Raw genomic sequence first — 23754 nt, forward strand, 5'->3', positions numbered from 1 at the left:
TACAGTAGCAGAGACTTTTAGATATAGTGTGAAATCTGTCCCCCTGCTCATGCAAATTGTTCCGCACACTTACGGAAAGTTTGAGACGATGAAGTGCTTAAGCTGAAATATGGGTAGGGGGTTGGATTCCTAACAGATAAAGTTAATGTAGATACAAATGAAGGAGCAGATAATCAGGGTAATATGTAATGCAAATGAACCAATATTCCTTCTATTCTGTGCTATCTTCCCCTTTATTTCTGATGTATATAGAGAGAATGCTACTGTTCCTTATTTTCCTTTACAGCACCTATGGCAGAATGTAATAGAGTTGCAGATGAGCATCTTAAACGTGTGTGTGTGTGTGTGTGTGTGTGTGTGTGTTGCATAGCCCTAAAATAGCATAATGCTGAGAAAATGCTATAATCCACAGCAGTGTTTTCCTGCCACATTTGACTGTGGTAGCCTTAAATGTTAATAAAAGTCATGAGTGTTTTCTTGAAGGTATTTCATAATCCTTTTTTGCATCCACATCTGTCTTCAAATTCAGACATTACTAATATTTATTGTGGAGAGTGAATGCTACATCTCCTGCACCACCTCCTGGATTTTGTTGCCTATAAATGTTGACATTTTATTATGTGAGTTTAAAGACTTGATTATATTCATTTTTGGCATGTCAGAGAAGAGCTGTGAATGTGTCACTCACCCACAGTTAGTAAAGCAATAAGGAATACACAGGGAAAAACTGGAACACTTACGACACCAGGACAACTTCCGTTGTTACATTTCCTTACTCATGTTATAAAACTATGGGGGGAAGTGAGTGGAAAAATTACTGGAGGTTTGTGCCTTTCTGTTGTCAAAAGAGTCTATAGTATGAGTTCTGAACTTTTCCAAAGTTCAGACATCACTTTCTTAGGTCTGACCTTTCCAACATTAGAAGGGCACACATCTTTTCTACTTCCATACATGTATTTTAAAAATCCAAGTATTGTTGGTGGTAGTTTTTAAGTGAGGTTACAGTTGTTATCAGCAAATATGCCAGGCAGTGATTTATGTAATATCCTTAACTTCTGAGTATTTAGATATTAAGTCAATTATATTTAGTTTGTTTTTAATATAGATTTAGTTTGTGTTGTAAGCTCTAAGCTAAATATTTTATAACAAATATGGAAACTTCTTTTTTATTATTTGATAGCACACTTAAAAGAAAGACTAGAGGATTATATTAAGCAGTGGAATGGCCTTGTAAAGATTTTTCGAAATGAAAGGAGAGAAGGTTTAATTCAAGCTAGAAGCATTGGAGCCCAGAAGGCTAAACTTGGACAGGTAGAAAACCATTTGCTAAATAAAACCCTTCTTTCCCTACAGTCTGAATTTTGCTTTTAACAGATCTTAAACCACTTGATTATTTCAAGTATAGTTCTTAATTGCAAAATGGCATATGTAGTCTTTTAAAAGATAGCTATAAACTGATGTCAACGTACAATGCAAAAAGCTCAATTAAATCAATGTGTGTTTTGTGTAAGGAAATCTCAAAATGAGTTGAAATCTCCTTTCCTCTTTGTTTTAAAGGTTTTAATTTACCTTGATGCCCACTGTGAGGTGGCAGTAAACTGGTATGCAGCACTAATTGCTCCTATAGCTAAAGACAGGTAATAATAATCTGCTTATTTTTATACCTCAGAAAGCCTTTAACAGTAGCCTTAGCAGTTAGTAATTCACCCAGGGCAAGTAGCAGCTCTTTCTGGATGAGTAACTTTCTAGCTCAGGGTGGTACAACATTCAGTCTGGGGGTCACACATGGCCCTTGAGGCCTTTTTTGGTGACTCCCAGCCCACTTGCTGCCTTCCCAAAGCCAGGTAAGTGAGATGCTAGTTAGCCGAGTTAGTACTTTCTCAGCTTTGGGAAGGAGGTGGGAGAGCTCTAGGATCCTGCCAGAGCTTTGCACTTCCTTCCCAAAGCTTTGCTTAGCTGGCTTTGGACAGGCAGTACAAGGGCTAGAGGGGTCAAATTTTGGCATTGCTCTCCCCCCCCCCTTCCACAATAAGTCGATTGCAGCCTACAGGTTCCATGTCAAAGTACTCTTGTGGCCCACTTGGTATGAAAAGTTGGGCCGCATCATTCTAGCTCATTCTCCAGGCTGCCTGAATAGGCATGATAAAAACTTGCCTGTAGTGCTGTTCTAGTGAGAAAAAGAACTGCATTAAGAAACTTGATTTGTTTTTTAAGCAGTAAAACCAATGTAAACATCTGCCAAGGTTTGAAAACACTAAATGCACAGCAGATTACACTTACTATGCAAAGTTTTTAATCAGAAAAGTTTTAGGGGGTTTGGTCAGCTTGGTAAATTGAAATAGAACAAAGTCTGGAACAGTATACTTTGGGGTTCCCCCCCTCCCCTTATGATGTTAAGGTGTTGTGGATTGTTAATGTGACCATATAAGCAAATCAAAGATACTTAAAACAAGGTATAAAATAATAAACGTCTGTTATGATAAATGTCTACATATGAGGATTTCCTCTCAAAAGTACAAACCAGAACAGTATTAAAAAAGTAAATTCTAGCATATGATGTTCTAACATACTCTTGGTTCTATTCCCTCCCCCTTCCCCTTTTTAAATAATAGAGAACTGTAGTTCAGGTCCTACAGTAGGAGAGCTGATTCTGGCTTTGCCACCTTGCAAGCAAGAAAAGCAGACACCTTCATTTGTGAAATGTTGAAACACATGCAAAATTCAAATGGTTTATCACCTGGTTTTAAATCATACCTGGCCTTTCAAAAACTCTTTCCCGTGGATTTAAACCAGTGATGGCCAAACTTGGCCCTCCAGCTGTTTTGGGACTATAACTCCCAACATCCTTAGCTATAACAGGACCAGTGGTCAGGGATGATGGGAATTGTAATCCCAAAACAGCTGGAGGGCCAAGCTTGGCCATCACTGGTTTAAAACAAGCCTTCTGTAAACAAGACAACAGTCCTCCTTACTCTCAAAGCTTAGGAGAGACAAATATATTCATATTTGCAAAAAGTGAAACACATAGCTTCCATCATTCACCTTGATATTTTGTTATCAGAAATCTTTGAAGGAAGAGGTAGATTGGTATGTTGATGTTTCTGCTTTCAGCATTAATGTATTCTTAAATAAATTTGACCTCATCCTGCTCATTCATAATTCCCACTCCCCTGCTTTCCTTCTGTAAGAAGAGCACTGTATGTATATGCTATATTTATTGAAGTTATATTGGAATAAAGTGTAAGAGATAGCAGATGACTTATTGGATTAGACAGCTTAATCTTCTCTCTTCCCCTTCCATAAATGTTTCAGAACTACATGCACTGTGCCTCTAATAGATTACATAGATGGGAATGACTATTCCATTGAACCACAGCAAGGTGGGGATGAAGATGGCTTTGCCAGAGGGGCCTGGGACTGGAGCTTGCTATGGAAGCGTATTCCATTAAGCCACAAGGAAAAGGCAAAAAGAAAATATAAAACTGAGCCATATCGGTAAAGAATGCTGTTTCATTCTATTGATCTTTATAACTCATGCTTATCTAAATCCTTTCATTTTTCCCCTTTCTTTTCCATGAACCATGTGATTCGTTTAAATGTGCCATGTACCTGCTTTCATCCTCACCGCCACCATCCATAATCCTGCAGAACCACATGCACTGTGCCGCTTATAGATGTCATAGATGGCAACACTTATAACATTGTACCCCAAGGGGGTGGTGACGAAGATGGGTTTGCTAGAGGAGCATGGGATTGGAGTATGCTCTGGAAGAGGGTGCCCTTGACCAAACGTGAGAAGGAAATGAGAAAGACAAAAACTGAGCCGTATCGGTAATCACTAAACCACTTACACGTTTCTCCTTTTCCTAAGGATGTACTGAACTATTAAATATTTGCATGAACTCTCCAGACCTTTAAAACAAAGCTAACAAAAGCAGATGCTCTGTGGAGATACATCGTTCTTTTCACTAATCTGTGGTCAAGCTCTTCTAACATAGCCTTACTAACTCCTTTTGCTCTTCTGTGTCTTGTACTTATATACTCAGTTCTTTCAGCAAAATGTAGGGTGGCTGCTAATTGGATTGTTTAAACGAAACCTGTGGTCTGCCATTATATCTTGATTGTGTTAGAAATTGCTTAGTATCCTTATTAGGTGCTGTTTTGTCCTGCCCGGACAGGTGAACTGACATATGGAACTAATTGATAGATATTTACAGAAAGAAAATGCATCGTCCATGTGTCTTTTGTCTAAGTAACCTGTTCTTTTAATGGCAAAGGGAAATGTTATGTTTCTCTGAATTTTTGCCTTTACCTATAAAATGATTTGTTCAAAAACAAAATTTGGCCAGAAAGGACTGAAAATGTTCTAATATACCTTCTTCTTCCCCTAAACTAACTAGGCTGCGATTCTGCTTTGGTTCACTTATGCTTCACTAATCCTGCAACTAGAATCCTTTTCATTTCAAAATTTCTTTTTTCCTGTAACCAAAGTAAATGTATTTTTGTATTATTTGAATATGCAATAATGCCATTTTAAGAATTCTGCTACTTTCATTTTACTCTCACTTTATTGTATTTTTGGAACTAATATTCCAAATCATTTTCAAGAAATTATGAAGCTTTGGGCGACACGCACACATTTTTGCTCCCTGACATAAAAAGTTGTAGGTCCTCTCACAGAAATGAGCATATTTTTTGCATTTATACTGTTAATAAAACAGTTCTAGGAAGGAGAAATCAAATCCAAAACGGTTTAGCCTGTTATCTGACCTTTGGAGTTCAAACAATTGCTATAAACTTTTTATTAAACACCATTAAAGCTTTATAATTTCTACTTATCAAAAACAATTGTCAGGTGATTCCTACATATAAAAGGGATTCCTTCTGGCCCATGGCATACAAACTGTTAGTTCCTCTTCTCGTTCCTAGGTCACCTGCAATGGCTGGTGGATTGTTTGCTATCGAACGTGATTTCTTTTTTGAGCTGGGTCTCTATGATCCAGGTCTACAAATCTGGGGTGGTGAAAACTTTGAAATATCTTACAAGGTAAGCAACCATACCAAGAGTTGATAACTATCATATTTCAAGTAAATATATGGCCATCATTCAGCTCAGTTCTTACAAGTTTTTTTGTTTGGCCCAGGGACAGCAATACTTTCCTTGTTTTCCATCAGCCAACTCCTGATTAGTGCCATACAGACAACTATGTCTTGCTGCACTTATTATGTTTATTGCTTTTGAAACTGTTGGGCCTACACCTTGTTTTCTGTGGGGCTCTTCATTTTCAGATGTACCTTTCTCAGCAAAGCCATAATGCTGCCAAATTCTTGCCTCCTCTGAACCAAAGACTCAAAACCACTAGAGGACACATCTGCCTCACATTTTGGCACATTATCTGTGGACTTAGTGGTTGCTAAAGTAAAGTCTGAGACCTGATTTTATAGATCAATAAGGGTGTAGGTTTTAGTCAATGGCACCTTATTCACGTAGCCCAGTTTTGCTTGTAATTCAGAGGCTAGAGCAAAATTGGGTTGAATTATTTTGTAGCATGGATAGCCTCTGAAGATTAGATGAGAGAGCTTCAGGTTTGGACATGTTTGCTTTGAAAGTTGCAACATTTCAGCTTTGTTGAAATGACATTGATAGTATAACACAATTCCTAGGGGCTAAGCACCACTGTACATAGTAGAACCTGCTTCTGAGCAAACATGCATAGAAGGAAGATCTTCATAAATATATTGGAAATCTTAGACCTGTGTCTGTTCCAGATGTGGCTTACTGGGTGGGATAGAGCAGCTACCACTAGCTTCTTGGTAGATGGGTCATTGTTGTTTACTGGAAGGGAGAGGGGCCAGGTGACAGGGAGATTGGCCAACCTCCCAGCTGTCTCACTTCTCCCTCCCAGAAAGCAGTTCACCTGCTGGGAAGCCAGCATAGGAGCTCTGCCCCATCGGCCAAACTGCTTCTGTTCTGCTTTGTTAAATAATCCAGAATAATACCAAGTTCTATGCAGCAAAGCAAAATGTTTTGTTTAATCCCTCCTAATAGAGAAAGAAGGTTTGAAATCATACAAACGATAGCTGAGCTTACTGCAGTTTAAGGGATTTACAAATACCACCAACAAATTCTGAAAAAGTGGTTAAAATTGCTCAAGGTGTTGAAGCGAGTTATTTAATATTTCAATTGAAAAACTTAATGGGCACCCTAAAATGACATGTAATATTAAATGAAATTAGTTCCTAATATTATCTGGGGATATAACTTCTAAATTGAATGCAATCCAGTTAAGAAATTAGGCGATTGTGACTACTTGTCAGTGGGTGCACTAATTATTTGACATTTTTTCTTTCAAATGATATGTAAGGTGGTGGTGGTGGTGGTGGTTAGTGACATCTTGCAATGATGCTGAAAGCTTTGAAAAATAATAATAGCTAGTACTGTAATTTAATGTTTACAAGTGTTTTATGAGGTTTTGAAAGTTGTAAATGTGTAATTCTCCCATATAAAAACCTGCAGATTTGGCAGTGTGGAGGGAGGCTTCTGTTTGTGCCTTGTTCTCGTGTTGGACACATTTATCGTCTCCAGGGATGGCAAGGGAATCCACCTCCAGCATATGTTGGATCATCTCCCACTTTAAAGGTGAAGTTTTATGTCTTTAGCATTTGATTCCTTAATTAAAAATCTTAGACACATTCAAATCTATACCTTTTTCTCTTCCCTAGATGATGAGTTTTATTCCAACTGAATGAAAACATGTAATTTGTTTTTTTTAAAAACACACCTAAGTTAATCGTTTGTGTGTGCGCGCGCATTTGTGTATCTGTAGAACCACTCACTAATCCCATGGTTTCATAACTGGACAACCATGTTGAGGGCTGCTCAGTGTTCTTCACCTCCTAACCGAAAAGAGCAACCTTTTATTTAATTACTAAACTTGGGAGCTTTTAAATTATACCTGTATTCCTGAAGGTGTCTTTATTTTTTAAATATAGAAAAGCACACACATAATACCAGCATTTTGTTCAATTAAAGTTGATATAAATATGACTGCTGTATAAGAATTTTCCTTTAACGTTCTGGAAAATGAAACTACAGTGTGTTATCAAAAGATTTACCCACAAATGAAGTATGTGCGCACATAAAGTGATAAAGAGAAAGCCTAGCCACAATTAGCCATGCTCTGGTGAACTCTTGTTTGGGTTATTGTAAAATGAATTTGGTATATTTTTTCCCACAGAACTACGTCCGAGTTGTGGAGGTCTGGTGGGATGAATACAAAGATTACTTCTATGCTAGTCGTCCTGAGACAAAAGCACTAGCATATGGTGATATATCTGACCTGAAGAAATTTCGTGAAGATCACAAGTGCAAAAGTTTTAAGTGGTTTATGGAAGAAATAGCTTATGATATAACTTCTCACTATCCTTTACCACCTAAAAATCTGGAGTGGGGAGAGGTAAGTACAGTGTTTTTGCAGATCCATTCCTTGATACAAGTCATTATTTCAGGTGTCCTGAGCTACAGCAGCCACAAAGAGTCCTATTCCCCTTGTTCTTCCAGTCCAGAATTAATTATAGGAAGGACTAGTGTGTGCTGGAAAAACAAGGGGGATAGGAATCTCTTTGTAGCAATATGCAGGGAAGGAACCAGCACATTCAAACTCTAAAGCTGTTTAGTTTAGATCTGCATGAATTACTTAAGAGTCCCAGGGCTTAAGAACAAAACAATAAGTTGATGTGAAATCAGTCCAGATTTTGATATAGGAATTGGCAAAAAAAAAATATTAGTACATATGTACATTTAACTCGAAGTTGACTGGGTGAAATGTGAACAGTGGACACAGAGAAGATAAAAAGTTGCAAGAATGCAAAAAAAAGTGACACTGTTTAAATTGCTAGCATGAAGATGGAAAGAGAGAGAAGAATCCAGATTATTTTTCTCAGTGTTGTAACTTTCTGTGTGCTAATCTGCTACTGACTCACTTGAAATATTCGTTATCTCCTCATTCACTCGGCAGAGCAGGGAGAACTCATCTTCCTTGCTCTGGCATGTGTGCCAGCTTCTAGCGCTGCTGATTTTCTCCCCCTCTTCCCCCCCCCCGGTGTGCACACTGCACCATACCCAAATCTGCTCCAAAGATTGGGTGAAACTCCCGTAACAGTGTTAGGGAATATGCAGTGGAGGGAGAGGTACCTCCATACAAGGAGAACTCCTTGCAGAGACAACTGAAAGATTTAGCTTTATGTGGAATACAATCCGCTGAACTCTCCTTGCTAACTGTATTTACTTATAGGAAGGCTATGTACCCCAAGCTCCAGTTCTGCTGTACCTTTTTGTATAGTATACCAAAAGGGTGCCCATAACATCCATTGGTATAGCAGATTTTCCCCCTCTTCTAATAGTTATCAGTATTTTGACTCCAGCACATTATGCTGAGGTCTTTGGTGAGCTGTGTGTGTCATTTCGGAAATCTCTGTACAACTACATACTTTTTTTCATAAGCAAGTTATTAGCTTCCTAATTTTATTTTGAAATGTTTAGCTACAATATAAATTATACATGTGTTTCAGATCAGAGGCTTTGAAACTGCTTACTGCATAGACAGCATGGGACATTCCAATGGGGGCTTTGTGGAACTTGGACCATGTCACAGAATGGGAGGAAATCAAGTAAGTAGTCTCAAAGCAAGACCTTTGGAGTGCCAAAAGGAATGCCAAAAGATTAAACTTTTTGCCTGTGGATTTTCCATCGCTGTAAACAGTACTAAATTAGTTGAAACACAACTTTACACAGAGAGAGAGAGAGAGAGAGAGAGAGCGCACATGGGAGCTGTCATGTGTGTGAAGTCCACTACTACATTATCACAATAAAATTATAAATCATATTACTGAACCACCCTGGATTCCTTAGGAAGGGAAGACAGGATATAAATTAAATAATAACCATTATTTTTAATTGTCTTACATAGGGAACTGTTGTGGATCACAAAAGCATTGTTGATGGCTCAAATTTAGATACTATTTGAGCTTATTTCTATGTTTCCCTTGTACCTTCTGAAAATCTGCATGGGGAATTAGGGGCTCCATATTTGCTAGGCAAAGTCCAAATCTATATTCATAAGATTTATTCATTTTATTTAAAAGCATTTCTAGACAGCTTAATATTTTAAAATCCCCAAGGGGTATACAAATATGAGAGTCTAGCGTAAGCGTATTTCCAATCAGTGTCACTCAGCTAACAGTGAAAAATTTCCATTGGCAGAATGAGAACGAAAGCAATTTTTCAGCATTTCCCCCTGTAGCCTCCTTGTGACATCTCTAAATCTGCTCCAGAGAGACCGCTAACTCTCTAGAGCCAATTTAGCAGGGTACTGCTTTGGGAAGAGAGAATTGTTGAAAATTGCCTCCTATCCTTTCCAGCTCATGGGAGCCTCCTATCAGCTAAGCATGAATACATCCCCATAGTCAGCCTTTCATGATGGGAGTTTCAGCAACATACAACTCCTTTCTTCTCCTTCTACCATCATTTCATACCATAGCTGATGAGTGCTGTTGGGATTCAGACCAGTAGCACTGACCTCTGTGATTCATTCAACTCATTACTGGTATTGAAGGCCAGTGTTTGGAATGCTGATGTTTAAATCAGAAGACATGTGAGCAAATCTGGCTTCTGATGAACAATGCCATTTTCCCCTTTTGGCCCTAACATTTGCTCACAGTTCCATGTTGTCTGACCAATCCAAAACGTAAACCGCTAAGAGGGATCAAGGGAAATGTTGTTGTTGTTTAGTCGTGTCCGACTCTTCGTGACCCCATGGACCAGAGCACGCCATATATTAGTTTTGTTAAACACAGTAAAAATGTTACGATTATTGGTGCTCAGCAAATTTTAGCTCTTTCCAGTTGCACAGCTTACTGTTTCCAAATCAAGAAAGCAATATTGGACCCACTTACCTGCAGACGTAAGCAATACCTCAATCACTGATAAACATGACCACATGACAGAGCATTGTGATGGACCTTGTGTATCCTTAGGTCATGCTGGGACTTCTGAGCTGACAATGTACTGTGCTTTTCTGTAAAAGTCTCTTGCCTTCAGTATACTTCTAAAAAGCAAAAGACAAGTATATTGAATAATTGTAATATTGCTTCTGAGCAGTATCATTTTTAACATGTCATTACTTTAGCATTTCAGCAATTACTGGTATAAAATATATAGTGGTTTTTAATGTTATATTTTTTTTCCTGTTAGTTGTTCAGAATTAATGAAGCCAACCAGCTCATGCAGTATGACCAGTGCTTGAGTAAAGGACCTGATGGCACCAAAGTTATGATTACACACTGCAATCTAAATGAATACAAGGAGTGGCAGTACTTCAAGGTATCTAATCAGTGATATGAATTTTCATCTTCTCTTGTGATTCTGTGTACTGAAGAATCTTAATTACTTTTGTTGCTTTCAATGATGGAGAAATAAGATTTGGGGATATCTAGCACAGTTCTTTCTTTCAAAAGTATCTTGCTCAGGCAACAGTGCAAACTTTATTTTATTGTAAACATAGGAGCCATATTGGAGGACACAAAAGATGGAAACTTAAGTGCACAGATGAGATAATATATCTTACCTCTTTATTGGGATGTTCTCATCTTCTACCAGAAAACCAATACATCGGGATAGACTAGCCAGGGAGTATATACAGAACTTAATTGACCTCTAGCAATTAATGAACAGAATCTCTCTGAGCACGATCAGGTGGATTTCCTTCCCAGCTGAATGAAATCAGCTCTTCCACCTTCACCTCAGGTTGGGAGTCAAGATTCACACTGTCTCAACTATGAATTTAATTTCCAGAGAGACTTGAGCCTTAACATATAGAAGGATGGGGGTAAGGGAAAGCATGTTAATAGGATCTGGGCAGGGGGAGAATGAAGGGGCACAACAAGAAGAAAAATTGCTAAACGGGAATAGAGAGGGGGCAATAAAATGATATTAGGTAAGAGTGATTGATATATTGTCTGAGACATGACTGGGGCACGGGAGCAAAGAAGGGTACAGGAAAGAATATCGGAGTAACTGATGGCCTACAGTACATAGGGGAAAGGTGCCAGGAAAAGAGAATGTTGATGTTCTCTCCCCACCACCACCACCTTCCCTTTGTAAATACATTTCGTAACATCTAATAAAAGGTAAAGGGACCCCTGACCATTAGTTCCAGTCGTGGATGACTCTGGGGTTGCAGTGCTCATCTCGCTTTATTGGCCAAGGGAGCTGGTGTACAGCTTCCGGGTCATGTGGACAGCATGACTAAGCCACTTCTGGCGAACCAGAGCAGTGCACGGAGACACCGTTTACCTTCCCGCCGGAGCGTACCTATTTATCTACTTGCACTTCGTGCTTTTGAACTGCTAGGTGGGCAGAAGCACGGACTGAACAACGGGAACTCACCCTGTTGCGGGGATTCGAACCGCCAACCTTCTGATCGGCAAGCCCTAGGCTCTGTGGTCGAATTATGTGGAATTTGAGGGGATGGGAGAGATCACCAGCCCATGCCTTTTGAGCAGTTGATAGCCGTGACCTATCCCAGACGCTGTGGCTTCAGAAACTGTTGTGACCCTTCCTCTCTCCCCCTCACACCCCCTGCTCAGAAATTTAAACCCTTAGTTATATATGAGCAAGGTTACCACAGATACCCTAATCATCTAATGCATTGATATCTGCATTATCTGAAACCCTTTATATTATTCAGATAATGCAGATATCAACGCATTAGATGGTTAGGGTATCTGTGGTAACTTTGTTCATATATAAATAAATAAAATGTATTAATCATTTTCAAGGCAAACCATATAGCAACTGATAAGAACGGTAGTTTCAGTAGGACTTGGACAACTTTTAAGAATTGGCAGATTGTTCTTGGGAAGTAACAGCTTTTTGCTTGCTTCTTGTTTTGCAGAATCTACATAGATTTACCCATATCCCTTCAGGAAAATGTTTGGACCGTTCAGAAGTTCTACACCAAGTGTTTATTTCAGAGTGCGACTCAAATAAAGCAACACAAAAATGGGAAATGAACAATATCCTTAATGTGTAGACAAAATAAGCCCAGACCTACCTATGACAAGTTGAATTCATATAGGACTGAAGATAGCCTGAAAACTGCTGCAACTATTAACTTCGTACAGCTGCGAGCCTGGAACCTCTTGATCTAGATGAAGGACGTAGATGGACAGTGATAGATTTATCAACTTGCAGTTGATGTTTACAAAAACTGCTCTTACCTTAAACTTTAATAGATGTTTACATCTCTCTCTTTTTTTGTTTCGTTTTTAGGATGTTTTTTGTTTTATGGTGCGTTAGTTAATAACTGAATGTGCTTTTGACTTTGTTTCTCTTTTACTAGGAGCAAAGCTAAAAACTTGGATCTGAAGTAGCGGGAAGTTGTTTGCACTCATGCAAAGGGTGCTTTTCTGCACCATCTTCTGGTGACAGCCTCCACCCCAAAAGCCCCTCCTGGTGGCTGGAGGAACTTCTGGAATGGCTTTTTGAGTGGCATAAAGGGCTGCGAATTGGCAGCTTTCCATGTGTGCATAAGTGCCATCCACTTGCACACAGGCAGGGGGATTGGATCCAAGCACGTTGTTGTCTTCTTTGGGATTACACTCAGGGGTCTGCAGGCAGTTTTTATTTTTTTAAACACTCACACTTGAAAAAGGTTGGAGTAACCAGACTTTGCTATAACGTGGTGATTATCAACCTGTTGTACGTTGTTTTGATTTTACATCTTACCAAGCACTGCCACAGGTTTTTTTAGCCAGGGTGGCCTTCTTTCACAGTCATGCTGCTTTTTTGAAAGGTGAATTTTCAATGTATTTAGTGCCTCTTTAATTTTTCCTCTGTAGTTCACAAGAAGAAAAATCATCATAGAACAAGTTAGTCGAAGTGTCTCCTTTTTTAAAATAGGGATGAGTTGGTAAAGCTCTTGTGGTTTAAGATATTGCCAAATTTACAATAACGCTCCTTATTTCATATGGTTAAGGGCAACAAATTGAGACACAAGTCATAACAGGGATACTGTGAGAGGAACCTGAAATAGTGATGCTAAAGCTTCACTGGAACCTTTGGAAAGAAGGTTGTAGTTAATATATACTTAGTAGCACTTAAATCCATGAGCCACTTGTGTAAAATAGCATTGAAGCAGCTTACATCTTCTGTGTTACAGTATATAGCTGAAACTGAAATTTAGCACTAAGTGATGCATTCAGTGGAAGTGAGCACTCCAAATTGCAACTAAAAAAATTCAAGCACTAACTTCCCTGCTGTATCATGCCTTACGAAACTTCTGTATATGTCAAAATTGAAATATGTGTACATCTGCACAATGTAGAACAGTAAAATTGATCCAATTCACTTTCCTTGTGATAAATGGGAATCTCAGAAGAACTGGATTAAAAAAAATCAAAATTATTTTACAAGCACTCTGCATGTAAAGGGATATTGTCAACTAGCTAAAGATCCATATATAGATTAGAAATGAGCAAATGGGAATTGAAGGTGAATTCAAAGGCTCTCTTCCTTCCTCCAAAGAATTAGAATGTTTAAACCTCAGCATTGTGTTATGACTCCAAATTATACAATGACGCCATGGCATGAACAGAAAATGGAAAATAAAGATACTGAAAAGATAAAAACTAAGGGAAAGTTTCTAAAAACATTTGTGCTGAATATTACCCTAAACGTGGTGGTGGTGGGGGAGAGATAATAAATGATACCTGCTTCAATATTTAATCCAATTCAAAGGCAGAGATACTAAGAGGTTTGGTATTCGTTTCTGGCCCCTGCTGTACAGTTATGCACACCTGAATTCTACTGAAATCATCTAGGTTCGTATGCATGTGACTCTGCAGGATTTTTAGCTCAAAATTAAACTCGGTGATTTGATTAAATTCCCATAGTATTAAATCCTTGATCTTCACTCAAGCAACTCCTAAAAGTGAGCAATGGAGATGCTTCAGTTACCAGGCCAAATCTTAGTTTAGGTATAGCTTAGTGTTGTGTTATAACATTTAGTGAACCCAAAATTTTGGCCTTAACAAAGGCCTGCTACATATAGTTTGGAATCTTTAATTATTTCTTTGGTGTTTATCTTTTGGGCCTCCTCTGAAAGGTGTGAATAATTAAATTAGAAAATGGAGGAAGAAATAAAAAGGATAATAAGGGTGTGGGTACATTTTATTGTTTGTATGTATGAAAACAGATTTTCATTTTCTTTGTTGGACAGAGGTTAATTTAATCACATTACTATGCATAAATGAAAGATTGCACATCAATTGTGCAGGCGCGTGTGTGTATCAAATGGGTATTGTGTGCAATTACATTAAAATCCAATACTGTATGTGAATATGGATCTGTATTTTTAAACTCCAAATCTTACAAAACAACATAAGCTGTTACTCCTAATGACTTTTCCTACTGTAACCTGCTTTTTGAAAAGTAGATTCCATATCCTTGCTTTGTAAGTTGATCACTATGCATTTCTACACATTTTATAAATTTGATTTATGCAGATTTTGATACACTGTATGTTTCTGTAAAGACTGTATAAATCTTCAAAAGTTTTAATAGGGATGAAACTTGGGTATCTTGTGTATATCTTAATTCTGGGTTGCTTGTTTTTTAGGTGAAGAAAATAAATTTTAACTTGTGGGTTTATTATATATTTGCACCAAAAATTTATTTTTCTAATCATGTTCCTATTGAATCAAAACGCCTTTAGAGTGTACATATGTAGTGCATACGTAATTGTTAAATAGAATCCTTTCATTTTTCTTGCTTGTTCCCTAACATAAGTAAGCAATCCTTACTATCAGCTAGAAGAGCAGTGAGACTAAACAAAGCCAGAACCACAGCAGCACCTGCAGGTCTGCTTTTTGTGGTGAGTGTGGCAGGCTGGGAAGTAATAAAGAAGTTGGGTTCATGTGTGCCAGCTTCAGCAGAGCAATCCTGATAGGCCATAGCTGAATCAGATTAGCATCCAGTGAATCCTTGAATGGTCCAATTCCATACACAAAATGCCCCATTCCAGGGCTTTCCACTGGTGGGAATACCAGTTAGTAGCTTCTACCCACCTCTGTCTTTGATAGGTGCAGCAGTGGCCTCAAAGCCTAGATGAGCTCAACAGAATTAGGCAACGAGATACTACTGCCACTTTCTAACCCCTTATGCTACTACAGATCAGGGGTTAGGATTGCTCTGCTTATCTTGTAGGCAATAGATAATAAATACCACATATTGGTCCACCTTATAGGCTCAAGTACAGTTAGCTGCATGAGGAAATTCCTGGGAAAAAGGATGCTGCAATGAAGATGTTGACCTACAGAAGCATATAGCATGATTTCTCTTAAGTGATGTGGCAAGGTTTATGGTGCCATTCTTCTGCGAACCTAGCAGTTCAAAAGCATACCAGTGTCATGAGGCAACTTGCCAACTTTTAGGATGCACTCTTCCTCTTCCAAAATTTAAGGTATGAAGACACAGTAACACTGCAAGTCCAGCAGGTCAGATCAGATACCCTTGAGCAGCTATGCTGTGCACAAGATTTGATGCAAGTTGTAAAATCCTGTAGTAGAATGACAGATTTAAATTGTATGTGGGGATCACATTTTTGAGTGCTCTAGTTGACACATCGCTCTCAACAAGTAGCAGCTAGCAGAGCAGGAAACTAGTTCTTTTGTTCTGAACTTTCAATAGAGCATCGAAGTATGGCACACCTTCACCTATAATCTCAAATTCAATCTTACCACCTCATACAGCTTTGTGCAAAGAGCAGATCTTATGTAAGAGTGTATGCTGAAGATCACTTAAATGCTATGGCGTGACACCATTGAACTTTTGAAGTGGCATGTAAAACAGCCATACCAGTAGCATCGCCCAAGGCCTAGAGATAATATTGCCAGCACTATTCACTGCCAGAACCTTTAATGGATGCTTTGTATCTACTGTGTCAATGCGGTAACGAGGGCCCAGGCTCTGTATTGAGGACCTACAGAATACAAGGTCTAGCTACTACAAAACAATATTCTTAACTAGGAAAACAGTTTCCAAGACATGAACCAGTAACTTTGCATCATTAGCAAGCTATGAAAATGTATTAATGTAGTAGTCTTGAAGGCAATAAACCAGCCAAATAGTTAAATTTTTCATTTAAAAGATCTGATGTAAACATCAGTGCCAACTAGCTTTGCACAGGGACAGGAAACCTCTTCAACTGCCCCATCCCTTTTGTAGGCAACCTTATAGGGGCTGCATGTTTGGCTGGAGGAAAGTGAGTTTTGTACAGAAACTCTTACTTCCCAGCCACAAGAGTGTCTCTGAGCAAACTATTACTGCAGTTCAGGATCCCTGTTCACTGACAGATTCCAGTCATGCAGAAGCACTCGAGGGCATGGAGCAGATAATGAAGCAGCATGACTTGGAATCTGGAGGCCATTTAAATCCCAGGCCTGAAGTTCCCCTATGGTAGTCTAGAATCATGTAGTCTTTACACCACTACCTATGAAAGTTTGTCTACAAGCAAGAATGCAGTAATAGCTTCTGTACTGCACTATATTGAGGGGTCCCCTAGCCACAATGAGCCAGTTTTAATCTCCATCATCCCCCCAAAGCTTCTGGTAAAAAAATAATTTTTGGAAGACTAATCATGCAATACAGTATTTCTGGACAACTTTCTCCAAAGGAAGGCCATGTATCTGATTTATAGGAATTAAGTGTTTCCTTATACAACTATGGACCTGACACACAAGCAATATTTGTAACTTAAAATGGGAAGCCGCCAACATAGAACTCAGTGCAGCATATTTCCAAGCACATTTTCAAAAAGGTGCACTTAATGCTAGCCCCTATTAAGCCTGTAGTATGAAGGGAGAAGCTTAGGTAGTTAAGTGGCTATTCCTTACCTTTTACATGTGCCACACTAACCTCAAATCAAGCAACATACAAAACCAACCCATGGCTGTATCATGCCATTTGCTGCACAATAAATCAACTCATCTCTAATGTGGCCAAATTTGACATTTTAATTTTCTCCTACAGACTTTTTAGGTCTGAACTTACACAAGATTTTTCATACTACAAGCCCCACTTCAGAGTACCACTTTAAGAGGCATGTGATACACAGTCCTAGTTACGCAGAGGAACATTTGCAATGCTGTACAACTGGGAGTGGGGAACCTCTGGCCCTCCACTTGTTCCTGAATCACTACCATCAGCATAGCCAGGGAAGGGAATTGCTGTTGAACATATGAAGGGCCACAGGTTGCCCACTACTGCTTTATGTGAAAGTTGCTTGTAATTACTCCAGTCTCAAAAGTTGCAACATGAATTAAGTCTAACATGGCTTCTCTAAGTCAGCCTTCTCCAACCTCATGCCTTATTAATGTTCTGGACAAATGTCCTTAAATCCAGAAAGAGTAAACTGTCAAGGAAAATGAGCTGCAGCTCAAAAAGTTTTGAGCGTACCAATTGAGAGAAGGCTGCTTTAAGGTTACCTTACCCTTCATGACATTACCACAGGCATATACTATAATTTCCAACTGTTTAAGCAAATTAACACTACAGTATAGTAACAAGAATAATGTACATCATTTTATTACAAAATTGTTAAAAAAGTAATACAATGCAATAGTATGCAAGACAAGGTTGACTACCAATTTTACTACCATTTTTTTTAACTCTGCTCAAAATCAAGCTGTCACTGAATCCAAAGAACCATTAAATATGCCTGAACATTTGACAATATCAGCTTTTAAAAATCTAACAGTAGTGGCATTCAGCTACTACTTACATTAGAATACAGGTCTCCCTACAATCACATTACCTATACACAATTCTGTACAGTTTTTATACTGAAGCTAACAATGAGCTGCACTCGACTTCACATTCTTAGCAAAATCATTGACTTTTGAGCACAAAATCTTTACAGCAGCTTTATAACTTCACTCTTCGTCTTCGTCTTCCTCCTCCTCCTCATCTTCCTCCTCTTCTTCGTCTTCTTCCTCATCATCATCTTCTTCAGGTTCTACTTTCTTCTTGGAGCCTGCTGGCCTACCTGGACCTTTCTTTCCTGCATCGCCTTTCCCCTTGGCACGATATGCTGCAACATCCTGCAACAGCAATGCAAAATTTAGTTTGAAAAAACACATCTTCAGAAAGATAAATTGGGATTTCTTCCCATTTGTTCTTTGGGTTGCTTCCCGACACTTTCAAAACATGCTCACAGCATCTATCACTCTCCCCATGGCAATCATCCTTGCTGCCATGTCCCTTAACAACATATAATGTAAGACTATGAACCTTAAAAACAGCAAGCGATGCTACTGGAAGACTTTTGCTTTTTACTGAAACCAGTTACTTTTGCATAGTTTTCCGCCAAGGGAGCTGTTCCTTAAGTGGTCTTCTAGTAGTGTTCTCAGGGCCAGTACCCTTTAGACTCACCAGTAGAAACTGTACCCTCAGGCTATTTTCTAGGTCATTACTGTACCAACATTAACTTTTGCCAAATAATCAACACTAATTTTCAGTTGGCAATTAAAGGTCCCAAATAGTAAAACCATAATGCACATGATTAACAGAAAACTAAAAGGAACTCATTACCTTCTCATACTTCTCCTTTAGTTTTGCTGCCTTCTGCTCAAAGGGCTGTTTGTCTTTTGCTGTTTGCTCAGACCACATTTCGCCTAGTTTCTTTGCTGTATCACCAATGGACAAACCTGGGTGGTCGCTTTTTATCTTTGGGCGATGCTCAGAACAAAACAGGAAGAAAGCAGATCTACAGGATGAACAAGGACACTGTGTCAGACAACTTGGCATGATTTCAGATTAAGGGGATGATAGAAATGTTCCACTCATTTTGAAATTAACTTACAAGCAGACCAAAAAATCATATCTTCGATAAACTTACGGTGGTCTTTTGGGGGCGTTGGGGTCCTTCTTCTTCTTCTTCTCCCCTTTAGGAGGAATATAACTTTTCATCTCCCTATCATAGCGAACTTTGTCACCCTTTGCCATGTCTTCAAACTTGCCCTTTTCTTTTGCTGACATTGTCTGTAGGGAGGGGAAAATGGGTGTTAAAACCACATATATTTAAGGTTTGGGGGCCTTGGCAACAACCATCCACTAAATACTGAGGGCAACATGTCCACATATTATGTACGTTAAGAAAAACTGCAACAATATACAGGAAGTCAATGATAAGGCAGGGACCATATCCAAACAAGCCAATTTGTTTTTTCACTTTGTTTTTTCCACTATGCTACTTCCTATTTTTCCAGATTTGCTTTAAAGCCTTTTGTTTAGCTACAGACACTAGAAAGGAAAAAAATGAATTCCTGCCAAACAATGGTTGTAAGATTGAGTTGGGACTTACAGAATTCTCATACAACCGATGAGCACAAGCATTTATTACAAGTCCAAGAATGGGCAAAATAATATTCTGTTCCTCCCACAGACCATACAGAAGACATTCCTTTTCCAATACCCCAGAAACCGCCAGAAACAAATATACACATATCTAACATTTATTAATATTTATTGCGGATTTAAAGTGGGGAAGGCTTAAGTAAAACTACACTGCCAAACCTACAGTTGGTATGTGAACCTCCCCATAACATATTCTAGTTCCTTTTAATTGTAGTTTAATGAGAATGTGAAGGAGGCACGGGCAAGAAGGTGCAAACATTAAGACATTCCAGTAGGTGGCCATTTTCAATCTGCTTAACTTTAGCAAATTTGCTTTTGTAAGCTATCCTGGCAATCTGCAAGTTTGTCCCAAAGAGCTGAGGAGTTCAAAGAGTATTATGGAAATACTCAGAACATCCAGTAGTTTTCTGTAATGTACTGTAATGAAAAGTGAAGCATTTTAACATGGGGAGTGGGAGACACAATTTGGCAAACGCGGTTTGGAAGTAGCTTAAAAATGCACAGCAGCCTTTATTGTTGCAACATTTCAAAGAACTCTCCTTACAAATTTACGGGCGGGGTTTCACCTTGCCTTTTTAAAAACATGCTAACAGCCTAGTAAACTTTGAACGTGCTCTAGTCCTGCCATCCCCGCTTACAAAACCCAGCCGCTCCTGCAACTTCGCACTGCTAGAAACTGCGGCCGCCTAAAAAAGCTCGGCAAGGGGGTGGAGGAGGAAGGGAAGCTGTTTATCAGGCGGGCCCGCTGGCAGGCCCGACTCCAGCTCCGTTCCCGCCTTTTAAGTCCTTGGGCGGGCGCGAGCAACTGCAACGCGCGCCAACGCCGCTGGGAGGGGGAGGGGGGAGCTTGCTGGGAGGCGGCGCCTAGCCGAGCAACGCCAGGCGAGGCGGGCCCTAGCTGGGCCTGGCCGAGCCGCTTCTTGCTTACCCGCCATTTCTCGGAGCATTTCTTGGAGAAGTCGGAAAAGTTGACCGAAGTGTCCGGGTGCTTCTTCTTATGCTCCTCGCGGCACGTTTGCACGAAATAAGCGTACGAGGACATCTTGCCCCGGGGCTTGTTCGGGTCGCCTTTGCCCATGGCTGCGGCAACGGTCCCTGATCGGTGGGGAAAACTGGGGGGGGGGGGTGGAGAGGAAAAGAGGGGAGGAAAAATTAACGAGTAAGCAACGAGGAAAAGAGGCAGCGACCGCTTACAATGAGGTTCGCATTCCGGGCCTTCCTCCCCTCGCCCCCCCCCACGGCCTGTAGCGACACTTTCCCGCCCAAACTACTTCGCCCCCCACCCCGCGCCTCACCACCAACCGCTCTTTCGAGGCTTCTTCACGGGCCTCGGAGAGGCTAGAAATTAATTCCTCCCCTCGCGCAAAGTCTTTCCTGCCCGAAAAAAACCCGACGCCTTCGCCCCCTCAGCCTGCCCCACGGCTCCCGGGTCGCGTCAGCCCCAAACAGCCCAGTCACCGTTTCTCAGCCGCGCCCCAGAGCTCAAGCCGCCCCAGCCCCGCTTTTCTAAGAAAGGGTGGGGGTAAAAATTACACGTTTGTGGTACTTAGCCCCTCGCCTGGTGGAGCTGAGGAAGAGAAGCAGCGGCCGTTGGCGACGTCGAGAGAGGGGGGTCAAGGAAAACGCACGGATCACCTTCCTTCGCCGCAGTCGAATGGGTCGTTTCCAACGCACTTGATAGCCTCTTGTTTTCCACAGCCCTACCCGCCACAGCAACTTTACCCGCAAAGCTCGCGGCGGGGCCCGCCCCTTCAGCTCTCCGGTTGGCTGCCCGGCTGGTTTGAACCTCGTCAAGCCTCGCCCCCGCGCCTTTCGGAGCAGGCGATTGGCTGAGGGCTCATACGACGCCGCCAGCAGAAGTCGCTGTGTTCGGTCGAGAAAGGGGGCGGGAAGAAAAGAGGGCGGGGGGGGAGGGAATTGCTTGCGCTTCATACCCGTTGAAACCGGTTAGGGAGTGTGGAGAGAGTGGGATTAAGAGCGCGCCTCCGATTGGAGGGCCTGTAGGGCTGGAGGGAAAAACCCGCAGAAACCCTTGCCATTGGCCAAGGCATAAACCAGGAGTTGCTATTGGTCCGAGGGAGGTGAAATCGCGTGGTTTAAAAATACAAAGGAGGAGGGGGAAGGGAAAAGAAGTGAGAAAAACAAGAAGAGCTCCATAGAAATGGGGGGGGGGAGGGGGGAAACATCTGCGGGTGGCAACAGTTTTACTGTGTTTGAGAGGGAAGGAAAACAGCTCGGGCGGGAGCGTATATGAGTTTGTTCTTTGCTCCTTGTTGTAAAGCTGTTGGAAGCTGCACTAGCCTCTGGCTTTAAAGAGAGGGCTGCACAACATTTGCCCTTTAAAGCGGGCGGGTGGGGGCGGGGAGAGAAGTCTTGTCCTCAGTTGTCCATTCAGTCCGACTTCGAGGGACCTTGGACGCCCAAGTAACCGTGCCCAGGCTCGCCGGCCGCCTTTATCTATCGCATGTCTACTCAGAAATTACTTTTGTCTTCTGCAAACCTTGCTCTTGCTGGTGTGAGGAAGCGGCTGCAAATCATCCGTGTAGATGATTTGCTGCCTTTTGAGGAAGTACCTCACACCCCTCTTCGCCATTCTTGCTATAGCAGATGGAAGACGGGTGCACGCCTTGCTTCTTTCCCGTGTTCCTGCCAAGCCTTCCCTCCTTTGCTTGCTTGAGGCAACTTGAAAGTTTTCGCATTGCCGTCGCCACCTGTTGCTGCTTCTCTTCGCTGCTTCCACGCCGTCTGCCTCATGGCCGCTTAGCCAGCTGTCCTTTACTGTAAAAGGCTGTTGTCCCATAGCCTGGCCAGCGGTGGCTGTCCCTCATCGATCCTCTTTAGCCCCCAAGCGGGGCGGGGGAGGGAATATGGTTTTTGAACATCTCAAAAGCTGAACAGTCCCTCGTCGTAACTTTCAGGGCTGTTCTTGTGTATGGGGTGGGCAGTAAGAGGAGACACGCACCTTCCCCACTGAACCATAATTGCCAGAATTCATTGCTATTGTTATTTAGAAGGAGTAAGTTTCTATTGATTGTAGAGCCTGAGATAATAAGCAAAAATCTACAAGCACCCCCCCCAATACCCTAATTCCACCTTTCAGGGTTTTACCATGCTCCTCCTTGAAAATTTTCTACAGCTGCCCATGATTGACAGACTCCCTTAAACATAAAGAAGAGGCCTTTGGTACACACACTTACCTACTTGTTAGTTTTCATTTATTCAGTGGATGTGGACAAGATCAAATATTGCCAGTCCTCTGTTACGTTTCAGAATGGATAAAATGTAGATTTATGTTCTGGCTGTATGTGCAGTATTTTTTTCCATCATGTGCAAGAATCACATTTAGCTATATTGATCTGCCGTTTGATTTGATGGGCCTAAGAGGCAGCATCCAAAAACACTGGGAATACTCCAAAGGCACCTGTAACAACAACACAACTACACGTTCCCCATCCTCTAATGAGATGCCTGATAAAGCATTTTTTTAAAAAAAAGACTAGTGTTATGTGTTTGATTACAAGTTCCAATATAATTCCCCATATTTACTGTGTGGTGATCTTAAGGGAATAGCTCCTCCGAACTGTGTGGAATGTGAATGTGCTGCTTTCATTTGGTACAGTATTGGGTCCCTCCAGAAACAAAATGGTTAGATTGTGCTCAAGTGAGTCACAAACAAAGGAATGAGTATAGCATATATAGCATATATTCCTCAAGAAACCCATGATCATGGATATACTGTAATGTGCTACTCCCCTAAGACAACCTCACTGCTTGTGTTAATCTTGTGTTATACGACTATAAATTCCAGCAGTAAGGAAGAGCAACTAATGTTGCAACAAGTTCTGATTTTGCTGAAACACAGAAATCAAGCCTGCTTAATTTTTTATTTATGGTAGCACTTAAAGGCACAGCACCTGGGTTGGAAGGGGGTGGAGGAGAGGAAGCAGCATTTTTAAAACTGTTAGTTTTAAATCAAGCCTGCTTAATTTTTTATTTATGGTAGCACTTAAAGGCACAGCACCTGGGTTGGAAGGGGGTGGAGGAGAGGAAGCAGCATTTTTAAAACTGTTAGTTGGTTGTTTAAAATTTTAATGGCTGATCTATTAGAGTACAGTACATATCTAAGTGGCTTTTAAAAGGGGGTAGCAACCAGACAATTTCTCTCATCCATTACATACAAAAGCAAAGTATGCTACTGTGGTAGGACTGGGGCTTGTATCAATGCTGGTTGCACAGAAAGGCCTTACTAAGGTGCATAAGGTGAGAAAGGGTTTTACTAC

General features: G+C 40.7%; 2 protein-coding genes across 7 annotated transcripts in view; one reads left to right on the forward strand and one right to left on the reverse strand.

The window, feature by feature from the left end:
* The window catches only part of GALNT7 (polypeptide N-acetylgalactosaminyltransferase 7), a 42626-nt gene extending 27911 nt beyond the window's left edge, over window positions 1–14715 (forward strand). For 2 of the 5 annotated variants that reach the window (XM_081926052.1, XM_081926054.1), the window contains exons 4-12: window positions 1181–1311; window positions 1558–1637; window positions 3649–3831; window positions 4930–5047; window positions 6518–6640; window positions 7239–7457; window positions 8572–8670; window positions 10253–10381; window positions 11955–14715. In XM_081926052.1, the coding sequence (XP_081782178.1) occupies window positions 1181–1311; window positions 1558–1637; window positions 3649–3831; window positions 4930–5047; window positions 6518–6640; window positions 7239–7457; window positions 8572–8670; window positions 10253–10381; window positions 11955–12092 (1220 nt within the window). In that variant the 3' untranslated portion in view covers window positions 12093–14715. Of the gene's footprint in view, window positions 1–1180; window positions 1312–1557; window positions 1638–3312; window positions 3496–3648; window positions 3832–4929; window positions 5048–6517; window positions 6641–7238; window positions 7458–8571; window positions 8671–10252; window positions 10382–11954 lie in introns of all 5 variants that reach the window. The other 3 variants (XR_014171834.1, XM_081926055.1, XM_081926053.1) reach the window with 3 other exon arrangements.
* Window positions 14716–17050: 2335 nt separating this feature from the next.
* Window positions 17051–21157, reverse strand: HMGB2 (high mobility group box 2). Of its 2 annotated transcripts, none has more exons than XM_081926237.1 (5): window positions 21008–21157; window positions 20403–20586; window positions 18957–19099; window positions 18650–18824; window positions 17051–18159 (listed from the first exon to the last, which is right to left on the reverse strand). In XM_081926237.1, the coding sequence occupies exons 2-5, from the start codon at window positions 20550–20552 to the stop codon at window positions 17992–17994; spliced, it is 636 nt and encodes a 211-aa protein (XP_081782363.1). In that variant the 5' UTR covers window positions 20553–20586; window positions 21008–21157; the 3' UTR covers window positions 17051–17991. The 2 variants fall into 2 exon arrangements, with proteins under 2 accessions (XP_081782363.1, XP_081782364.1); XM_081926238.1 differs by having other exon boundaries at window positions 21110–21127.
* Between the last annotated feature and the right edge of the window lie 2597 nt (window positions 21158–23754).

This window comes from Podarcis melisellensis (genome assembly GCF_964234715.1).
Source record: "Podarcis melisellensis genome assembly, chromosome: 9".
In the NCBI taxonomy this organism is placed as follows: Eukaryota; Metazoa; Chordata; class Lepidosauria; order Squamata; family Lacertidae; genus Podarcis; species Podarcis melisellensis.